Source organism: Struthio camelus, chromosome 3 (genome assembly GCF_040807025.1).
Source record: "Struthio camelus isolate bStrCam1 chromosome 3, bStrCam1.hap1, whole genome shotgun sequence".
Lineage (NCBI taxonomy): Eukaryota > Metazoa > Chordata > Aves > Struthioniformes > Struthionidae > Struthio > Struthio camelus.
In genome coordinates this window covers 73326409-73350033 of record NC_090944.1, presented here as the reverse complement: position 1 = coordinate 73350033, position 23625 = coordinate 73326409, and the positions used below count along the sequence as shown (strand labels likewise).

The window sequence follows — 23625 nt, the reverse complement described above, 5'->3', positions numbered from 1 at the left end:
CCCCTCTTCTGAGCCCTGGTAAGGCCACACCTGGAGTGCTGTGTTCAGAAAATTAACTTTGAGAAAAAAATTTTAAGTTAAAGATAACAGTTTTTCTATCCTGTTACAAACAAATCAAAAGAAGTTTAAAAGACTTATCTTTCTTTTCTTACTCTCCTCTCTCTTATACTATTGCCCAAAGTGAAAGGTGAGAGATAAGAATACCTTAAAATGAAAGATCATTTTCCCCAGGGGAGTACCCGTTCACATTAACATACATAATCACAGAATGGTTGAGGTTGGAAGGGACCTCTGGAGATCATCTAGGCCAACCCCCCTGCTCAAGCAGGGTCACCTGCAGCACGTTGCCCAGGATTCTGTCCAGGTGGCATCTCCTTTCCAGCAGTATCTCCAAGGAAGGAGACTCCACAACCTCTCTGGGCAACCTGGTCCAGGGCTCAGACAGCCTCACAGCAAAGAAGTTTCTCCTCATGTGCAGATGGAACTTCCTGTGTTGCAGTTTGGAGCCGTTGCCTCTTGTCCTGTCACTGGGCACCACGGAGAAGAGTCCGGCCCCATTCTCTTCTCCCTTCAGATACTTACACACATTGATCAGATCCCCCCTCAGTCTTCTCTTCTCCAGGCTGAAGAGTCCCAGCTCCCTCAGCCTTTCTTCATATCAGAGATGCTCCAGTCCCTTCATCATCTTAGGAGCCCTTCACTGGACTGTCCCCAGTGGTGCCATGTGTCTCTTGTTTATAATCAGCATTATAAACATGTGTTACAGGATCTTGCATATACCTCTCTGGTTCCTTTGTAACCTGTTTTGCTATACCATTTGCATTCTGAAGGCAAGGTACTTCAATATAGTGTCTCAATTTCTTCAGCGCAAATAAATTATGAAAACTCAGTTGTCACCCACATCCAAGCTTTGTATGTAGTTCCTTGATCTTAGTGCTTCCCTTCAGTCACTAGAGCCATCTCCAGGGTGCTCTACTTTGTCCTTGACTTGTTCAGGAAAGAGAAGTTAGAGTACCAAGATGTGGCCGTATCCTTGCTGTGGCTCTGTCACCATTCAGGTGATGCTGAAGGGAAAGACACAAACTTTCCATAGAGCTCTGTGGTCCTCCCATGCTGTGCCACCAGCACCAGTTGCCTGTGTCAGAGTTCTGGCCCAAGGCACAAATACAGGAATTGGTCTAAGCTAGAAGAGCTTAGTGTTTATGTTTATAAAAAGAATAGTAAAATGAATTTTTAAATTTGAAAACAAAAGATGTATAAATAGACTCATCTAACCACAAAAATGTTCCAACAGAGTAGTAAAGACACAAAGACAAAACCATTAACATTAATGACAATCTAGTTCTGTTTTAAAAGGTTGGTTATCCAGTTTCCTCTATCTGATTGATAAGATGTTATAAATGTCAGAAGAGTTTGTATTTTCTAGTTCAACTTGCTAGAATTGTTTATACTGAGATCAAAGATACACATGTTCATTTATTTTATGTTGTTTTTCATGTTTCTTCTAGGCAAGTTAATTAAAAATTTTCACTAAAAATTGCACTAAATACAGAGCACAATAACAGGAATCTTTGAAGATTCCAAAAACGTTATCAAAAGAACACCATTTACATTTACTTGAAATTGGTGTATGTTAGGGTAATTACTACTGGGCCTTCAGGGTAAAGGAAGTACTCTCAGCCAAATTATACAAGGGTGTGGATTAAATGAAGCGTTACTCTCTGTTTGGCAGCAGTAGATATAGATTGCAAAATCAGGGTGTGACGTAGTACCGTAGAAAGACTCTGCCAAAAGTGATTTGGCCTGTGTGTGCCCTTATTTTTTTCAATTATGTGCTATCCTAAAACAACCAAATCTAATTAATTCCTAAGTAGAGAGGTCCTTTTAACCGTTGTCAGTCTGAGCTTGTCCGTACTTTTAAATGGAGCTTGCCTGTATTTTTTGAGCTATAGAGCCACGAGACAGCAATTGTTGACAAAGTGCGTGCTTAAATGCAATTCCAGCTGTTTTTAGAGGTGAAAACAGTGCACTTCTGCCCAAGGGCTGTGCAGTAAAGTGTCAACAGCTACTTTCAGCAGAAAGTTCAGGTCAGCAAGGACCTGATAAGCAATAAGCATGGGTGAAGAAGGTGAGCAAATTGACTCCTCCATGTATTGCTCCAGTCTTTCTGACCTTTTCATTTCCTGAGGAGAGGGGAGGACTGTAGAAAAGACCCTGTAGCAGCCACAGTGTACAGGAGGGAGGCTTTCTTCCTCCTGCAGAGAGGACCTGATACTTTGATTTCATTCTTGGGTTTTCGAAAAGTGAGCAAATACCAAATACGTTTAAAACGCTGTTCTGATTTTTGAAGTACGTTATCCTTCCTTGTTTTGGTGTGCATGCATACTTTTTCAAATACTTTTTAAAATCTTTGCTAATTTTATAGATTTTTCTTCTGTTTGAAACAACTGGATTTTCAGGGAGTCAAACACAACTTCTGTTAATCTTGTTGCTGAAGCACCATTTTCAGTGAAGAGCCAGTTTCCCTTGCATGATTCATTCTGTTAATTTAACTCATTTTAAATTAACTTTGGATATCTCTGGTCTGCATTACAGTCTTGAATTTATGCATGTACTGTGGTAGCAAGGTGTCTCATAGTAACTTGATACTGATTCTGTTGATCCCATAGAAACCAGTGGTACAGGATGGTTATTTGGGAAAATGTTAAGAAAACAAAGACATGTGCAGAGAAATGAAGGCTTTTTTGGGTGCCTAACTCAGATATTCCTATTGTCAGACAACTTTGTGACTTGGTAACATTCACAGAGCTGTCCCCAACATGCTGCTTTGCTCCAGATGAGAGGTGTTTCACCAGAGCTTGCCTCCTGACTGTTAGCATTCTTATTCACAGGAGGTTCTGAGGAACAGTGACTAATCATTGCCTGTTGACTTCAAATGAGGTGGCCTTAGACCTTTACACGTCACTCCTTCAAACTTTCATTTGGAAGTTTTCTGCACCCTTGTGGCATGCTCAAGTGAAAGAACTGATCGCACAGGTTCCTTTCCTATCTCGCGCTTCACAAATGGGGCTCAGTCTCCTCAGTTTTTACTTGCTCAGCCGAAGAAAAAGATCAGAATGACATGCAGGCAACTTTAAAAAAAAAAAAAAAAAAAAAAAACCTTCTTTACAGCGTTTCCTATTCACTGGACCCCAGGCTCAGCTCCAGCATGCCAGACAATCCCTCTTCTGCGGAAGACTCTTGTCCAGGCTATCTAACAGACAGTATTTGAAACGTTGTATATCTCATCTGAAGACTGATTCTAGCATATCACATCCCCATTTGTTTCTAGATATCATGTCCCCATTTCCTGTCCTGTCAGTCTCTGCTGTTTTGAATAGAGAGCCACTGTCTCTAGTTGTCTATCCTAACTTCTGGTGCCTAATTGATTGAGGTTTTTCCAGATTTACTAAAGCACATTGCAATTACAGGTCTTGATATGTCTTCCTGGAATCCATTCAGAGCCTGACAGGTCAACAGCAGCAGACTGCTGCAGCTAATATATCGATAAATAATACACATAAAAGTGGTATTTACTTAATAATATATGCTGATCATCTTTTGGTGTGATAAATCGCCTAGCACCAGAAGATATTCTGAGAATTCTTTCACCTTCTATCAAATTTCTAGTTGTTGCTAACCAACAGTAGAGCATAAGAAGCAATTCTCCCAGTTTTTTTTCTGGCAAGGGCTATAAACGCTTAGACTCACTTTGTAAGATGCCATTTTATGTACCATTTTTCAGGTGAAGAGTGAACAGGCTCTGCTTTCCTGCTCCTTACGTCTTTGAATTTTCATTTTGGATAACCACATTTAAAGCAGAGTTCACCTCTCTAATAAAAAAGGGTCGTCTTATCTTTTAGGTTTTTTCCCTTAGGCTGTCTTAATTCAGAGGAGATAGCAGAGAGGTTTATCATCTCCTGTGTTTATTCAGAAGAATATACTGTTACAGAGCTTTTGATAACTTGCACATGATGCTCATTGCTATTTGAAGAATTTTTTTTGCAGGTTGGATACTCTTAAGAGCTAAAACTGACTTGGTATTTACCCACATTAAGGACTCCAAGTCACACTGAGGTCTTAGAATTTTTAATTCTAGAAAGGAATATATTCAAACTTGAATATTAATTTTAAACTACATATTTATTAATTAGTAGTAAGTAACTTTTCACCTTCTGTGTCCAGCAGCTGCATCTAGCAGTGTGTTCAGCCCGGTTGTATTTGCTCCAAATTTAGCTGCTTTTGTATAAAAAGAAGAACTAGCAGGAGAAGAAAGAATTATGCTGCTGCTATTTGGGTGAATCTGAAATGCAGTGCCCACTTAATGTGTATGTGTAATATACCACGTCGTGTACCACATGATAACAGTACTTTATTAGAAAGTTCTTTTGCTTGTGCTAAAGAGCATGAAAGGCACTTCCACCTGTCTTTGGCTATTCATACATGTAAAGCATCTGCACTTGCGGTTAGAATTAAGATTCTTCCTTTAAATCAGCCTTTCTTCTTATCCAAACAAATTCTTTTCAGAGTAAGTTCCAATAATCCTGCAAAGAGAATAAGGTGTGTCCAGAGTTGTGTCTGTGTCACTAGTGTTTGAGTTAATAATTTGGTGCATGCACATGTGCAAAAACCATCTAGGAAGGTCCAACACCTCTGTGCTTTGATGTCAACGAGTCTATTGAGGGGTATGTTTTGAGAGTCCCAAACTTTCTTCGTGTTACTAGACCGTCTTGTATGTTTTGTACAGTTGTGTGGTCCTTTTGAAAGCATAATACGCATGTTTGTGTAAGAGCAGTGAAGTCAGTTTTAAATAAACGCAGATATCCTTCATAATGCAAGATGTATAGAAACAGGTTACTTCCATAGGAGGGCATGGAGAAGATTTTCCTGTCGTTGAGTGTTCAGAACTCAGTAATGCCGTTTCTTTTACCGAGGAGTATGAAAACTTAGCAGTCACTGCTTTTGTATAGATTTCGGTTATTGGAGGTGCGGTATGAGCCACAGTCAGTAGTTATTTCACAGGTGATATTAATCAAATCAGAGAGAATGTGGGCTATAATTAAGGTTAAATGTTAAAATACAGCAATTTATATCAGTTTGGCAATACCTGTGTGATGATGCGAATAAAGCTTTCATGATACTATATTAAGTATTTAGTCAAATTGTATTTCTGTAGTAGTTTTTAAATTTAAGCTTTTAAAATAGTTTTGTTTACATCTTTAGACTTACTATGCAAATAATCCTCTTTTTAAAATTGCTGTATAAATAAGAAACAGGATTAATTGGGTAGAAAACTTACTGGCTCAACACTGAGATAAAGCAAAGTCTTGCTTTCTTCTCACACTAGATGCAGTGATTTGGGCTGCTGATTGAACCTTAAAGGAAAAGTCAGTTCTTTCCAGGATACCCAGAGTTCTGGCAATCTGATCTTACCGTAAAGCTTGACACAGTCCCTCTTTATGAAACCCCTGTCCTGTTTTTCCATATTTTACTTCTCCTCAGATCAGGTGCTGCCCTATAAAAGAAAGGGAGTATTGCCTCTTAATGATGCTCAGTTAAACACGATCAGTTTCCTTCGTATGTTTATATTTTGCATATCCTCCACCTCACATCTAAGGAAAATTACTATCTACAACAGATTGCTTTCCAGCTCTTTGTCAAGTAATAATTTAAGCTGTCTAGCGGGGGTCTCCCTTACTAGAAGGCAGCCACTAATGGCCAAGTTATCTTTTTTGCTTTCTCTAAGGCAGCATAACAGTTGGTGGTCACGTATTTGCCAAACCAGTATGATTTCTGCACAGTGGCTGAAGGCTGTGAGTATGGCAGTGGTGATGCTTTCTAAAAAGCCAGTGCCATAGAAGTAGCAGCAGATTGCTATTACATTCTAGACAATTTTACAGACTTTGTAGGTCAAGGGAACCGAAAAATCGATATCCTTGAAATCTGTGTCTAACAGGATCTGTAACATTTTGCTTTAATGTTGGACTTCACGTAATTTTTCAGTAAATTTTCCTCTGTAATGGATGATACCAGCTCGGTATTAGTCTCTCAGTACTTAATGATACGTAATTTGACAACAATATTTTCAGATTTTGTTACCAAAGTTGGTCTGGCTATTATTTTGTTTCCATGTACAGATAGAAAGGAATTAGAAAGGACTTATTTATTCATACACATTCTAACCACTGATAAACTGTTCTTAGAGTAGTTTATTTGTAAATTTTTTGAAAACTTGAAAGTTTATGCAGGCACAAAAAACTTATGTGGGACATAGGTGCCAGCACATACACGTTCTCATGAAATAGCTGACCAATATAGTTGTTAAGCTAAAATGTAGAAAATTAATTTTGGAATGTATTTTAAAGACATAATCTTGTATTTCTAAAAATACAATAGTAAGTTCATCTGCTAGGCACAGATTTGTATTGCTCAGTTAATTTTAGACCATATTAAAATGAATCTGGTTTCCTGATTTTTGTTTCTGCCTATGATCCTGCATTTTTCAGGTTTAATATGTATGGATTGTTTGGCAATGTCATAGAATTTATTAGTCATGTTTTCTGAAAATCAATATTCTGTAGTACTTGCTGAAAGTACTAGTTAAATAGAGAATAGGCTGGGTACAAACCAGTGGCTATTGCATTCATGATAAAGACCTGAAAGATCAAGTTGATTAATTTTTCCAGCATATTGCATGTGGTTTTGCTGATATTCTTTTTCCCTGAATGTAAATGTTCCAAAAATACTGCATAATGTTCTTCAAGCAGTTATAAGACTTATTTTATTCTATTTTATTTTATATTAATTTTTCCCCCATGAAGACTGAATTGACATTGTGAGATTACTGGCTAATACAGAAACTCATTAGTTCACAACATGTGGTAGCTGTTTATTTTCTCAGAGAAAACTTTCCATTGCAAAAATGTTAATGGGTGATTTTTGAAAGTTTAATGATATTTTAGGCATATGTTCTTACAGCTTTTTGTTTGCAGAGCAACATGCTAATCTGATTTGTTCTAAGAAACTGTGGGGTAATACTGGCCAGTGCTGAAGACTTTTTTCAATTGTGGGAGACAGCATGCTAAAATAAATTACTTTATTTTCCTTCCTTGCATAATTTTCATTCTATGTCTTTTCATTCTATTCAAGCATGGTTCTTAAACACATGAACAGACCTCCTGAAGTCAATAGCTACTTGTCTTTTAGAGTTACAGATACAGTTAAACTCTGTATTTGATCATGACTGTCATTATCTATTTTTTATAACAGATAAGCATAAATCCTGCTTAATTGGTCCGTTTCCTCTGGTTTAAGGAGGGGAAGTTAATGCAGCACAACAGAAGAAAAAATATTACCAAACCCAAATGCGAAGGCTATTACTTCAGTGCCGGGCATCTACAAGCCTAGGGGACTACAGGCTTAGCAGTGTCTATATTTCTCAAACGTATTTTTCCACAGGGTAACACCACAGGCTTTATTTATTATAATGCAAAATAAGGTTTTTTTTTTTTTCAAATTTGATTTATGTTTTTTACTTTTAAATAGTCTTGATGAGCTTAGCAAAAACAATAATGACTCTCAGGATATCTGCAGTGCTGGAAGAAAAATAACTCCTTATTAATACAAAGTATGTGTCATAGTCCATTTTTTCCTTAAATGTTTTTTATCTGCTATCTAGGACTTGTAAATAATATTGCCAATCTGATTGCAGAAAGCTGATGATATCTATGCAGGCTTATTGATGTTAGCTATGTAGTCACTTTCCATTCTCTACATTGTAGGAAGAAACAGCTAGGTACTATAACTTCTGTTGATTTTTCAGTTGTATCTAATGCCATTATGATGTAAAGTTAGAGATTGTCATAAGTTAGCACGTTCCTCATTAGCCTGAATTCAATATATGTGCTTTACTTCAAAAGAATGCTTTGGACACGTGCTACTACTTGCATTGTTTATATATGGCACTGTAGAAACTTAACATTTGCAAGAAAAATGTAAGATGATGATTTGATAAGATTACTCAGAAATAATTAGATGGGTGTGTAGGCTGCTAAATGTATCTGATTTTAATCTCTAATTAAAAAGTTGGGATTTTTTATTGTTTTTGTGATGCAATAGTTTTTACTCCATTATACCTTTTATAAAAAGGGGCCACATTCAGCCTGTTCTCAAAGCCACACTGACGGAGTATCTCCTTCGTTCCTTTTGGAGGATTATTCTAAGATTCAGAGCAAATACCTGTTAGTGCCCTTGTACACCTTGAGCTAGGAATGAAAATGGTGGCCAACCTCAAATGAATATCTCTGTGCATTCTTTTGGTTGATCGTAGATGTAATTATTTTGTGGGATATAGTACTGCCAGCAGCAGTGTTTTTAGTGTTAGTGCTGTCTGATTCTGAGATCTGCTGTATGAGGATTGGAATTGTTTGGTGTTGCAGCGAGGGTATCTCTTTGCAGATCTACCAGTGTGAATTCATGTCTTGCTTCAGTCCACTGCTTCACTGTTCCCTCAGCCCTGCCATAAGGGCCGCTTGGGCTGGGGAATCAAACAGCCAGGTGTAGTAGCTACTGATAACTCTGTCAGTCCTTTCATATCAAGTTACTGTGTTTAAGCCCATTAGACCAGCTGTCTTTCTCAGCCTAGGAGAAACATGACTGACTCATGGTTTTAAAAGCCTGAATTTTCCCAATCCCTAGAGTTGAAGCATCTGCTGGCAAATAACTTGGTCTGGAAGAAGCAGCAGCAGTATGTGTGAAACTGCATAGTACTGAATTGTGTAAGTCTCTAGAGGTACCTTTCTAGATGACTGTTATTAATACCAGTATTTAGTAAACAATTGTTAAAAAGGTAAATGTTGGCATATTTTTTATGGAAAGCTTATCTCCTCCTGTGCAGATTTTTCTGTATTGTATAATGTTTTGAATGGCAACCACAGTCTAATCTGTTGACATAAGCGCCCGAGTTTCTTTTTTTTTGTTTGTTTTAAATTTTTCATAGTATTAATGGGATTTGGGAAAGGAAATTGATGAGAAGTTATGCTTTACCATCTATCAGTTCTATTCTGACTTAGTTGATTTTTCTTGCTGTTGCCTTCTAGATCAGTCTCTGTACTACCTAGCGCAGTGACATCCGGCAGCAGTAGAGCTAAGGCTTCTCTCATTTCTTTAAATGTGCAGCATGAGAACGGTTCTCATATTTGACTGGTAACATAAATCAGTGGAAGTTTCTTTATATATTGTGTACAAATTGGTACAGTAAAGAGAGGGAAATTTTATTTATCCTTTAATTTTGTGTTTTGGTTTCAAGTGGATGGATTTAGATAACAAAGTGGAACCCCTTTTAGGAAATAAGAACTAAATTAAAGATAGTTCAGCTCATGTCAGATGGCTGAAGAGATTCCCTAAAAGAAGGAAGAAAAGTGGTAAAGGCAGGAGTAATAGAATGAACTTACCTGTCATGGAGTAGACTTCTGCAGAATACACTGCAATATTTGGATGTTTGTGGCAGACCTTTCCATTCAGTACTGATGCCATCTCAGCACTGAGGACAGTCTGTTCTGCGGATATACATATCAAGTGGTTTGCAAGATACAAAGAGAGTTAACCATTTCCTTTGGCCTTGTGCTGGTTACTAAAAGTAGTCTGTTCCTTACCTCTCTCTGAGCTGCTTTAGAGCATAGTTTTCCTGCTTCACAGCTTGAGCCGAATGTGTTCAAAACTAATTATGAAAGCTTTGATATGTGTTAAACTTTGTTGAAACAGTCTTCAGTACATTTTAGTCCTGTCCATTTTCCTACTCAGTTTGGAATATGTTGAAAATCATAGCAACTAAACTGAATCATGTTTGGCAGCATTTGAAACAGGTTTTCAGCTACAGGATTGGACATTAGTAAAACATATATTTTTCTCTGGTAAAATAAAGAGATAGGTCTATGTTAAGTGGGTGCATCCATTTCTTTAATTCCATATGAACTGCATCTGGAAATGCTTGCAGCATGTTTTGAAAGTATTTATGATCCTATTTTTAAATAAAGGAAAACAGTTTCTTATCCAATATATAAATTTTTTTATTTAATGAATTCAGTTTGATCTATTACAGCATAACTGTTGGGAGGATAAAGCCTTTGAGGAAGATTAATATATATTTAGATAATTACAAAACAATCTTCTTTCTCTTTTGCGATATCTAGCTGAAAAATAAAATTCCAGTAGGAACTGAGTGATGCTGCTTGGAAAGCATTTATTTTAAAAGAACCTTTCCTTTGAAACTTGAATTAGAGGCTATACTGCATACTAAAAGATATTTTAGTTGCAAAAGTCATACTTTTGAATAGGTAACTATGCTGAAAACATAATTCTGTTTGCTGGACATAGTTTTAAAGCCAAGAAAGATATGTAATAGAAGAGACTGAACTGATATACACATACTCAACTCATATCTGAGTTCACTTTTTTTTTCCTGTATTTGTTATTTATGTCGATATGTCTTAACTATGCTGTGTTGCAAGAGGTGATTATATAAATTACAAGAAGCATGTGTCTACAATAAGAAATACTATCCCTTAGAAGCATAGTTTATCTTCTTGTCTTTCAAGGTTTGATTTTCAGATACATTATTAATTGATATAAACTTCAAAGTAAATTTCATTTAAGAGTAGAATCATGTGGAACTGGAATAGATAGAAAAAGATTTTTTTTTTTGTGCTCATTGTGCTTTAGAGGACTTCATCACAGAAGTAAGTCTGGATATTAGCTTTCCTCAATTCTGTTAATTATTTATTTATAACATGTTATTTATATTCTATAGTTGCCTGCAGATTTTCCAGGATAAACGTTTGATTGATTTTGCAGGTGACTGTAGATTCCATGACACTGGAATTCTTGGAGATTTGTCACGTAACAAATACCTTTATTAATTAACAGAATTAATTTATCAAGAGAATTTCATGAAGGAAGAAATAGCCTTCTTTTGACAAGTTAATTAAAACATAATTCTGTGATAAATGCTCTCTCAGCCTCTATTAAATGAAGAATTTTTCACATAAACGTTTAATATTAGTTGATGGTAGACACTGCGATTGTATAATAGTGGAATTATGTGACTACATAGGAGGACTTTTTCCCATATTCTGGCTCTATCTCCATTAATTTTAAACAAAGATAATAAATAAAAATGCTGCTGTTTAATAGGAAGTATTTTCAATTTAATTATCATGAGTGCCCTTCTGGGGTATTGTTGCTGTCACTATTGCTGTAAAATAGAAGTTACTTTTTCATATAGATTTCTGCATCAATGTAATGTGCTTATAACTGAACTCATCTATTTCCTATTTATTTCAGCCAGGCTCTTTGGCATATGGTCACTTCAAACTTATGCAGAGCAGAGAGGGTAGTTTTTCTCTTTCAGTGAAAGCACATATAAAACAGGGAAGTTGGTAGTACAGGCATGCAACTACCTGTTTTCTAGCTTTTCTTTTCCCTTTAGTTGCAAAGGAAGTTGTCAAGGCAGGCAGCTACGCTGTTTTTCAAAAGATACCCCTTCTTTGGTAGTCATTTGCATGAAGTCAGCACATGCTTGCATTCACAAAATAGTCATAACCATTGGATTATGTGGAACACAAAGAGCGACTGTCCCACTCTTAAACTGTGTGAATATGGAATTCTGATAGTCTGAGGAAAAAGTAGTAGTACCTGTTATTTTGAAACATTTAAAATCATATTTAAACACTATCAGTAGCTTCTTTTAGAAATAATTTATCTTCTAATGTAAAATTCCATGTAAAGGAAGCAACTGAAGAATCAGTGCAGAGTAGTAGAAAATAGAGGAATTCAAATGTTAGTACTTTCATAGAGCAGATTGGCTTCCCAATACGTACAGGGTTTTAAAGGTGAAGATAGCAAAAGCTGTGAAGAAAAAAGGTTGCTGGAGAGTTCAAGTAAATCCTCTGGACTAAATAAGAACACTTCCCTGTGAGTACTCCTGAAACATGCTTAAGATAAGACGGTCTAGATTAACCCTGGCTTTTTTTCCAGGTTTAACCTTACAAGAGATTTAACAACCCTTATATAAGCTCAGGCTAAATGAGACTCCCAGTAGGTCATGGTGTCCTGCAAACTTCATTTTTGGATGAAGTGGAAATGTCCTCCCACAATCCCGACCTCGGCTGCAGTACCTCCCTATAGTAGTTCAAAAGTTTGCGCAGCCTGGATCAGAGCTAACCAAAGCAAGCGCCGCCCCGACTGCTGCTCGCACCTGCTCAGTGCAATTGACATGCTTCGTCAAGCATGCAACCATGTCCAGCCAATAACGCTGCAGAATTGCTTTAAAAATCTACTACATCGTTTGAGGAAAGAGGTGGATATTCCCCTGCTTGCTGAATTGACCTTGTTTTGTGAATGAGTGAGATTTGCACTTTTTTTTTTTTTTTGGGAGCGTTCTGAATGCAGGAGCTAATAAAGGAATGCTTGATAAATGGAAAAAGTGACAACACTAAAGAAGAGTTTGAGGAAACCAAGAAAAACAGTTAATCTAGGAAAAATGAAAAGTAATTACAGTTGTAACGGGCATGATCAATATGAACAAACAGCATTGGCTCTGTGAAGTGTTGAATATTGGACAAGTGTTTTGTGGACTGATTTATTGTTTCCACCTCAACCAAAGTAATAAAAATTTCCTGATTATTCTAGAAGAAGACTGCTTTACTCAGGGAAAGTGGAAAGTCAAAACCACTGCTATGTTAAAATTCAGTGCAGCATTCCTTGTATCTTTGCGTTACAGATCTCTTTCCTATGTTTGCAGCAGAGTAGGTCTGCACTGCCCTTTATTCGGGCTTGATAGGGGGATATCAGTCTAACTGTAAAGTTTTTACCTGACAGGCAGCTGCACATAGGGACTGCACAGGAGTACTCACTTACTTAAACGCACAATCCTGAACTAGTAACCAGAAAATACATCTTTCCCTTAGGATAATGAGAAATTTTTAATGATATTACTGCTAAAAAAAAGGGGAAAAAAAAGCAGTCTTAAAGTTGGAAGAATTTTTCAAACAAGGAAATGTTTTCATCAGACATTTTATGCAGCTTTCATTTAGACAATTAAAATAGATTAAATTTCAGTGTACTTGGATTCATGTGTACTAGCATAACAGTACAATGCCAAAATTGAAAATCCTACAATGGAATGTTTAATTATCTAAAGAAAAAAAATGTTTTTTTTCATGCAGACATTTTATTGGTCTCGAGTTTGAGGGTTTTTTAATCAAAGAGTTGACATGTGACATCTTCATGTAATAATATATCAGTATATAGTGTCATCTTTGCAGCAGCTTATATTGCAGCTGTATGAGTACGTAGATAACATTAATAGGATTAACATTCCCATTGACTTTTGATGTTAGTGCTAAACACATGCTTTGGCAAGTAGCTTATTTGAACAAAAAGTAAGCTTCAGGTCGACCATCTTAGGAGTGTGGGTTGAGTTCAGAATTAGTTTCAGTCCCCATCTCTTCTCTTCCAAAAAAAAAAAGTGAGAAAAGTGTTTGAAAAATAATAAAATACCAAAGTAAGCCTTTCAAAATCAACTATTTCAGAAATTTAGAGAAACTTTTTTTGAAATGATTAGGAACACACTATTTTTTAATTCGTACACAAAATAGAAAAATTAATTATTGCACTCCTCATTTAGGATTTCTCACAAGCGCAGAGTTACTCGCATGCAGATTTGCAGGAACATGATTTCCTAACAGTGACTGAGCTTGCACCTTTAATTCATTTTGCTTTCTCTAAATATAATAAATGATTAAAGATTTACAAATAAATCTCCCGTCTAAACCACTAAGCTTTAGACAAGTATACTCTAGCTGGAGTTGTACAAGCTTTCTTATGGATCTGTATCAGTACATGGGAGTCTGAATCTGAAAAATCCTCTTTGTTCAGATGTGGGCTCCCCAAAATGGACATTTTTGGGGTAGTAAATGAAAATGACATTTCAGAACTTACTCCTGTTTGAAACTAAACTTATTTCAAATCTAGTATCTCACAGAGAAAATCTTAACTCTCTGTTGTCTGGTATCTGTATCCTTGAAAATGAGAAAGGTCAAACCTTTCTTCATTGAAGCAGTAGCATTTTTCATTGTAATGTTCAACAATTTTCAGATTTCTGTATCTTTTTAAGATATTTTCTTAAGTGTACAGCTGAGGAAACCAATAAGGAAAAGATAAATCCATAGATGATGAAAGGATTTTCCTGAACTTAGTAGTTAATGTAATAGTTTGAAAAGGAAACAATTTACAAGTACTTGTTCAAATGCACTATGTAGAGAGTGAATAAAATAAACAGCAAGATGTGTGTTGTGATAGGAACTCAGATGATCAAAGAGAGCTACTGAATAGGCATAGTTATTCTTTCAGATAAAATAAGGAAGTAATTCCTTTGAGAGGTTTTGTGATCGTTTCTGTTGGAAAACTTTATATGCATTACTCAGAAATTCAATGAAAAGAAAAGCAATGCAGTCTAGATAATAGTGTCGGCTCTGAGCACGAGGTGGTGGCATGTGGACATAGCTTGAGCTATTTCTCCAAATCATTTGAATGGAAATATTGGATTAGTTAACCTTGTGTCAGGTCTGTTAGTTAAATAAACCCTCCAACTGTTCCTGACTGAGGGATGCATAGTTATGACTGAAAGATGCTGCTGCTTTTCATTAGAATTTTGTCAAACATATCCTGCTAACATAATGATTTTAAAAGAAAATGGTTTATTCGATGGAAAAGGATAACAAGCAAAAAATTCACAGCCTTTTCTTTTCACAGGGTGTTTCAGCCCAGTAGGAAATCCTCTTAGCCTAACACTATTGGGCAGACTACAGACGGTAAGGAATTCTATCTTTGCATTTATTTTAAAATTGATGTTTAACTATAAAATGCCATTATTCACAAGTTCTTATTGTAGAGAAGCTTTTTTTTAACATATCTTTATTCACAAAAGAAATATCTTTAAGCAAATTGTCTGCATGGGCAATAAGCTTTTGTTGCAAGCAGCTGGTAGAAAGGTCAGAGATCTGCAAATTAAAGCTTTTTTTTTTCTACTGTTTACTTTTTGTTGTTTGAGAAATAAGTAAGCCAAGATTGCAGTCAGTATTGCTGATTCTTACTAAGAATGCAAGCACTGATAAGTAGGGAGAGAAAACTGGAGGAATAACTTGAATCCTATTTGCAGTGCCATGTTTATACTGTTTACTCATATTTCACTTGCTTGCAACAAGTGAAATCATAGCTATCCTCTATTTATGTAAGTATTAATTGGAAATTCCTAGCAAAGATACTTGTTAATTTCATTATTACATTTCTTGTTTCCTGACTGCTGCGATAAAAAAACCAACAGAATGAGTAAATGCCGTTAATTCCAACTATACGCTTGATGAACCCACGTTAAACAAACACAAAACATATAGGGGGACTAGTCATTGACGAATCAGTAGTGTTCTGAATACTGAAAGTGTGTGTGGCCCTAGAAATCTGGGCCTGTTGCAGTAGAGTTGTTAAGTCTACCCTCCCATGTAGAGAATACCATGATTTAATACTCTGATTTAATTGTGTGCCAGGTGCAGTTTTTCAGAGACTAGTTAGAAAGAGACATAAATTAAGTTGGATCCTTTATACTATAAAGCTATTTTACAGTTTGGGCTTTTTTTTTGTACCTACCTCCTTTAGTCCTTGCTTTAACGTGATCTGTTAATAGAGTTAGTGTAAGGCCAATCTGATAACTGGATTTATGAAGAAATTTCAGAACTATCTTTTTACCCTTCCTTTTTTTTAGTGGCTAAATGTTTTTTGTTTACTCATTTTCCAATTTCTAATTATCAATATGTAATGATTAGGAAAAACTATAAATTGTTCAGTTTATATTTTAGTGTGCTCTGTCACAGAAAGACCTATAAACATTTATAAGATCAGCTGTTTTGGAGAATATTACATAGCAGTTAATTGAAAATATTTTTTGTATTTTTGCTGGAATGAGGGAGGTTAAATGAAAATTTTGAATATTTTCATTATTTTTGTTTCTGTTGTTATAAATGCAGTAATATATGTTATAAATGCAGGTAAACTGAATTCTTTAAATCAAGAAAGCAGCATATTTCCAAAAGACAAAATAGTTGAAGAGTTTTTGAATAATTTTAGGAGCTAAAGTATTTCACATACTTCTGAATTGATTTCCACTCCCCCAACCACCTTTTTTTTAATCCCTGTAGGCTTTGTTGCAGCAGCTGTGTTTGCATTTCTGTTTTCTGTTTGTACATTGCAGCTTTCAATATAGTGCAGCCTGGCACAGTTTTTTCCTCTAGGCAGATTATAGATTCCCATGCTCATTAAATATTGAATGGCTATAATCAAATAAGGATTGTAGTCCTCTGAAGCCTAAGGAAGTAACTTTACAGTAATTTCATGATAGCAGACAGATTAATTAAGACCAAAGAAGAGTACATTATTCTTAGCAGTTAATACTTTCAGAATCGTTTTAATTTAACTATTAACATTGCCCTTGTCTTTCTGTTTTCTGTACGCTAAATTTGTATGGTTAGGTGGCCTGAGCTAGGCATATGTTGACAATTAATTGGACCAACTAACAAGAACAGAAATACAACAGTCCTAAACATATTCAATTATTTTATGCTAAGTTTCAGCTTATTTAGTGTTTTATTTAAAACTTCACTTACTGGGGTAAAGAAATTGTGTGATGTTCTTGGAGGAGGAGAGGGTTAAATATATTTCTAACCCTCGTGTTTATGAAGAAAAATGGAAATAATGGAGTGATTGTAAAAGCTTGAGTGATTCTATACATTTTTTAAAAATGGTTAAAATATATCTCATCTTTAAGCCAGTCATGATTTTTTTTAACATTGTAAATCCATTTCTCATTTTGACTCTTTTAAAAAACCCTAACAGCCTCAGAACCTAGGCTGTTATACGCTCAGGCACAGATTTATGGGAAAGACTAGGGAAGCTTTAACATTCATTTCCTGAGTCCTTATGAGAGTGCTTGCACCAGTCATGCTCCAAGTTTTGTTCCTGTTTTGGCATATACTAGATACAGGAAGGTGGAGAGAAGCTGTGTCACTGTGCAGCAGGCAAGTTATAAATGTTTATCCTTCTCCATATCAGAATCTGTCCAACGTGAAAAAGGAGGAGGGTGGCTTCACCCCTATATGTACACACATCGGGGTTCACCCCAGTATATGTAGCGTCTGCCTAAGAATGATCTTAGGAAAGTTTTTTTCCAAGGGTAGTTTCTGAGAGTTAATGACTAATTAAAAGTTGAACATTATCTGTACATGCATCCTATTACAATGCAGAATCTGTTTAGATATAAGGAAGAAGCGTATGAAACCCCTGGTAGACTTTTAAGTTTTTCCATATTTTTCCTTTAAACTTTGATATTGTGATATTTAAAGTGTATTTTTGGGTAGTAGGAATGAAATGCCAAAATCAGTACAGAGAAGAAGGCAATAACTTACCACTTGTTTTTCATCAGTGCTGCTTCTCCTGTGGCAATGAATGCTATCTAATGCTGAAATCTTGTTGGCCAGTACTGTATATAGCTAGATGAATAAAAGCAAGGCCTCCATTACCATAGTCACTGAAACTGCCCAGTAAAGAAGTCATAAACATTTTAATTAGTGCTATCATCAGGCATCAGTGATGCTTGATATAACAACTTACTTATCTGTCTATTCTTGCTTGCAGTGCTCTCTTTTGTCTTAATTTTTTAAGTTTTTGTTTATTTTTATATTAGAAATATCAAAGCAATCTTACTGGGGTATTGTGAACAACCAGTATAATATTGCACAGTCTAGAACTCTAAATCAGCTGCTGAATCTATTTATCTTTTGTGGAGGTTCCTTAAGCAGTTCCTTTACAGTTTTGTTCAACCAAAACCTGTGTGACACAGCAGGCTTTTTCAGCAAGCGTTTTCTTCCTGTTTCTCACAGATGGTCTGTCTCCCAACAAGACCAGCTCCTCAGAACATAACTATAGGTCCCACATCTGTTCCAGATGCAACAAAATAGTTAACTAGTTTTCGTCTTGCATTGAAAAAGACAGAAACATTGCGTTGAGTTAACTATGCATACGCTTCAGTGTGTCTGTGGCTTTTTTGTAATTCTGAAAATGTAGCTGAATCTTGTGCCTCTGTTTAAAAAAAAAAAAAAAGTTTTTAAACTGAAAAGCCAGTAGTTTTCACTGGCTGTTACTTGGAGTGTAACTGGTAGTTAGCACAACTTAAGAAATTATACAGCATGACAGAGCCAGCTCTGCTACCTTGCTGTAGCTACCATTTGTGGTGAGCAGCCATGCAAATTCGTCTACGCATGCTTCTCCCTGCTAACACTTGGACTGGAATCAGGATGTTCGCACATTCAGTGACATACTCCTCCTATCTCTTTAAGTCGAAACTCTTTGGATTGTTGTTGCATTGCATTAAAAATTTTACACAGTATCTGAGAACATTCAACATAGTCTCAGGATGACTCATGGATTTTAGCTTGTTATTTCCAAACAGCTCACTCTCTTCAACTTCTTCTTATGTTGAGTGTTTTAGAGTACATAAATACTTTATTAAAGAGAGAGAGAGAGACTGATTGAGACACAATAATGGGACAATATGAGTACCTGAACTAAATACCTAAATAATACTGCTAATAATTCTGATGAATCATTTTTGAGCAACAGGAGGCACTCCCATCCCACAGGCTAAGCACATTGCCTGCAAAATTCTCTTAACCTTGAGAATGAAAAATGAGAATTAGCTGAAACCTGTAAGACACTGTTACCACTGAACAAGCCACATGCTCTGAACTGCAATTCCACTGTTCTCTGTTCAAAATTTGTTGTCAAATCAGGCAGATATATTTTTCTCTGGAAATGTACGTAATTATTTAGAACTCTTTAGGTGGTAAGCATAGATGTTCTTATATATTACAAGAACTAAATGCCAGTGTGCATTTTTTTTACTCCATTCATCTATATATACTGTAAATATCTGTAGCTACTCTGACACTTGATAAACAATCTAGAGATAGATGAAACTGTAGTTTTCAGGATCATCGATGATTTCTTTGCTATATGAGATAAGCCTTGCTGAGTTAAGGAAACAATGTATACAGTTGGGCAAAGGATCTCTGTTCTGGAGAACGCCATTAATTCTGCTGAAGATTGCTATGAGGATGTTCCTTGGATCAGCCTAATAAAACAGTAGAGAATGAAAGGAGCAGTTCACTTCAGATGTGTGTTTAGAAAAGTGAGAGAAGAGAAAGACACTTTTGCCAAAGACAGTTAAATGGGATGCAAAATACAAAAAAGCAGGAGTATGTTAAATAGAAATTCTCAACTTTTAAGTATTGTTTATAATGTGGTACAATGTGTTACGGATGGAAACGGTTACTTTACAATGTTCACCTTTGATTCTTATCCTGAAATGTTGTAATTGCCTGGTCCCTAGTTTTATGTTGGCACGTGACTGTGTAATATTTCTGTTCTGTGTTGTAGTTTGATTTCTCTGACACATGCAACATCTAGGGGAAACTGATTTTCCCCTTTGCAAAGATAAGCCACTGAAAAAGAAATTAATTTAAGAAACACCAACAAAGAACTCCCATCTCTTCCATTGTTCTAATTTATTGTTCCTCTGATAATGTTAGTAATTGTTCAGTTTTAAATATTCTTTCACATGAAGAATTTTACTGCTTGACAGAAACCTAATTTTGTAGGCACATTCTAATTATTCCATTGTATATCCAGCATTCCTTTGATTTCCATGGAAGTCTGAAGAGTAAGTGGCAAAGGTAGAACAATTAGAAATAAATGTAAAGGTATTAGTTATTAGGACCAGTAATTCTCATTACATGCAAATGGCATCTAGTTCAAAGGTGAAGTTCACTGCAAAAATTTCTTAAACCTCTACTGCAATGTTTACAGTACAGATAAGCTTAGACTATTACAATCATCAGTCCACTATCTTCCCACGTGTTGTCTTTAGTGAAGTGTACCTACTTTAAAAAAAATCCCTTAATAAATACCTTCTCCTAAATATCTAGGTAGCCAATATTACTCAAGTGTTGTTTAACATCACTTCTACTTTTTCTTTTTTTTTTTAAAAGCATTTTTATTACAGATTTATTACAGATTCTTAACTTTTATCTTACAGTGGACATGACAAATATGGATGAATTTCAAAATTATAATCCATCAAAATACTTCATATTAAAATTAAAAATAATTTCTTCCTCTAGAATAGTGACTGCCTGACTGCTCTCGGGGTGAGAAGAGGAAGTAGTTGTCCACTAGGGCAAGAGACAGTAAGTATTATTTAATTTTTTTTTTCAGTATCTCTGTACTTGTTACACTGTATCTGTGTTTTTGAAAACATGTTCTTTTTTTCAGCTTGAACCCAAGGAATTTCTTTGCAGCCCCAGGTTTTGGAATTGATAGATACAGATTTTTTTGCTTAAAAGCGAACCCAGACAACATTTAACAAACACCTAAATATGAGATCAGAAGACATCCCATTGTTCTGGGCATAACTTTGAATCTTTTACATTCTTCTGTAGGTGACTGATCTTGAGGGGCATTTCCTATATCCCCTCATGATCATCTTTCTGATCCTATTTCTCTAATGAATATAATGCCAATTTCCACATTTCTTTTAAATTGTCAGGTTTGCTAAGCCAGTCATATTACAGGACACATTGCTGTTTGAGTTTTTTATTTTGGGGAGATAGATTGTGGTGCTTGCTTAGTTGGTTTAATCTGTTTGCTGGCAGTATTTCCATGTTACTGAATTTTCCTAACTTTTTCAAAATGACAAAATGTTTACGCTCAAACTACCATATAAAAGACACTGCAAAAGCCAAGTATTTGTAGCTCTGTCTTTGGTTGCTTTTCATTCTGCCAGTAGTTAAAGCATTACATTCCTTTTTTACCTTAAGTGACCTCATGAGTTTCCTAGGACTATCACTAAGGAAAACTTTCCTAAAGTGGGCACTGTTAGAGCACCCCTTACTGGACAAGGTCATGTAAGCTGCTGGTTCTGCATTGTTTCTGTATTGTATTCTGTACTCTATTTTAATTCAATTCTATTCTGTAGTCCGTGCTTCTGTATTGTCAACATCACCTGTAGTTATTGAACTAGCTTTTCTAATGCAGTGAAGAGAGTAATAATAGAGGATGCTATTTCATTTCTTGGCCCCTTAATGCAAATTAATGGTTACTGAATGCGTATTTAGATAAAATTCCTGTCTACTGAGAGCTAAGCTCCTCTGTGACATGCAAGTATGAAAATGAAAGCAACATCAACTATATATTTTTTATAGCTATAAGTCATAAGTAATCATACTGAAAACAGAAACATACAAAACATTGTGCAGTTCAGCAGTCTTAAGGTTTAAATGCACACATCAGTAATAAAAATGGAAGTTTATCACATATCCCTATCTTCATAATAACTTTGCTGCTTAATCCCCTAGTGAGAAGTGACCTTCTCTCATTCCCTAACAATCCCTGTATCCGACCTCTTTACTTGCCATTTCGTGGAGGGATCTGATGTGACGATTATATAGATGTGAATAGTGTTCTATGTGTAAAATATGTCATAAGTTTGTTGTTCACTTATGACGAAGGAAGTGAGCCATTCTCTTATTCTTGCAGTTCACCACTTTTCAGTCTTTTCTGTTCTGAATTAGTCAGGATGGATTTCTGATTGCAGACCATGGGAAGCAAATAAGAAAATGTACATGATATTTTCATATTCGGGTAGCAGGCAGACTTCAGACAGAAGGTAGTGTATTCTATATAGTGTGCATGGTGCTGACCACTGTTAGTACTTTTATTCAGCAAATATTGATGCATTGTATTTTAACCAGCAAAATGGCTTTATTATGTACAATGGAGTATGCACCTATTTTTACAGATATTTATGAAGTTGTATATGTAAATACTTATTTTTAAACAAAAAAGTTTGTGAAAGAATCAGTATAAAACTTTGCAATGACATTTTTCCACTAAAATTTTCCTTCTAGTAAAACTATCACGCTGTTGAAGTGTTTATTCAAATGCATGTACTTCATGTACACACATAGAATAGGATCCGAAGGTGGTGTAACAATTCTGAGAAAGTGAATGTATGAAGTGTTTTTTTTTTCTTTTGCTTCACAAGTAAATTGCTTATAAAACTAACAGCTGCTGTTTTGAAGCTAATCTTAGTGAATTGAATGTTCTTAACCATTTCTACTATCCCACAGTCCTTTATCTTGCCTCTCCTGCTGCTTTCCCACCACCCCTGATCCCATTAGCAAAACTTGAGAGAGCCTCAGCTTTTACCAAAGTGCAGCTTTGGTTTCAGCTGCTTTTCTGCAAGAGGAAGTGAATGTTGCGCTTTTTTCTCTGTGGCATGGTTGTGATAAAGCTGTGGTGCTCTTATCTCTCTTTTAGGTAGTGGCTCTTTATGACTACACAGCGCATCGATCAGATGAGCTAACCATCCATCGCAGTGACATTATCCAAGTGTTATACAAAGATAATGATAACTGGTGGTTTGGCAGCCTAGCAAATGGACAGCAAGGCTATTTTCCAGCTAATTATGTGGCTGGTGAAAGTAAGTTTACTGCTCTCTTCCTGGTATACCGGTGTGGGTTTAACTGATCGTCCAAGATTTTAGCATGCTGTACTGCTTATTACTGTAAAGTTACAAATTTGTGTAGCGCACATATGGCATAATGATGGGTTACTGTAATGCAGAAATTGTGCAAAATTAGCTAACCACTTAGCAAGTTGACATATCTAACTTCAGAAGCTATTGACACTTAGTTAAACATTCTAGCTTATATAAGCTACTGGCTTGATTGTCAGTCAACTGGCTTGACTCTTCCCTTCTAACATATAGCCACCTGTTCTTGCCCTGCCCTGACAGTGTTTTAGGACACATCTAAGCATTTCACAGACGTCTTGGACTTCTCTTAGATCTCTTAGGTTTGACTGGTTACATTTAGAAAAACTCTGTTTTTCCCCCTACTCTAACAGGGAATGTTCAGTTCCCAAATAAGTGGATTTAATTATGAAATTCTAAAAGAGCAGGGATGGTTAAATCCCAGGTCTGAGCATTTAGCTTACTACCAGGTCCTTGTGATTAAAACAGTTTTGGTTAAACTAATACAGCCAAATGTAAAACAAATAAATAAACCATTGAAATCTGATAGAATAATATAGGAAGTATTCTACTGAGTCGACTAGTATAAGAACGTTCCCTGTCTTGCGAGTTCTTAATATTCAATTTATAGACATAGTGTGTGGTCTCATGCTACAGGAAATTCATGTGCTTTCTAAACTATCAATTATACTGGTGTTTAGAAATCTCTTAACCCAACATTTCTGAAGATGTTTTCCCCCATTTTCTGCTTCCTCCCTCTGTCTTCCAAGTGAACTCTAGTGTTTATGCCCCTTCCCTAAAAAGCTTGGACATAATTCTGTGCTAATTTAATGATGCTACTTGAAATAAGCTTAATTGCGGTCTTTCTCCACTGTCCTCCCCTCACACAT

At 35.9% G+C, this 23625-nt stretch overlaps 1 protein-coding gene across 7 annotated transcripts in view; it reads left to right on the top strand.

Moving 5' to 3' along the window:
• AHI1 (Abelson helper integration site 1) overlaps positions 1-23625 on the top strand; it is a 110435-nt gene that overhangs the window by 67640 nt on the left and 19170 nt on the right. For all 7 annotated transcript variants that reach the window (XM_068938391.1, XM_068938393.1, XM_068938390.1 and 4 more), the window contains exons 20-22: positions 14851-14909; positions 20325-20390; positions 22522-22684. In XM_068938391.1, coding sequence (XP_068794492.1) covers positions 14851-14909; positions 20325-20390; positions 22522-22684 — 288 coding nt within the window. The remainder of the gene's footprint in view (positions 1-14850; positions 14910-20324; positions 20391-22521; positions 22685-23625) is intronic.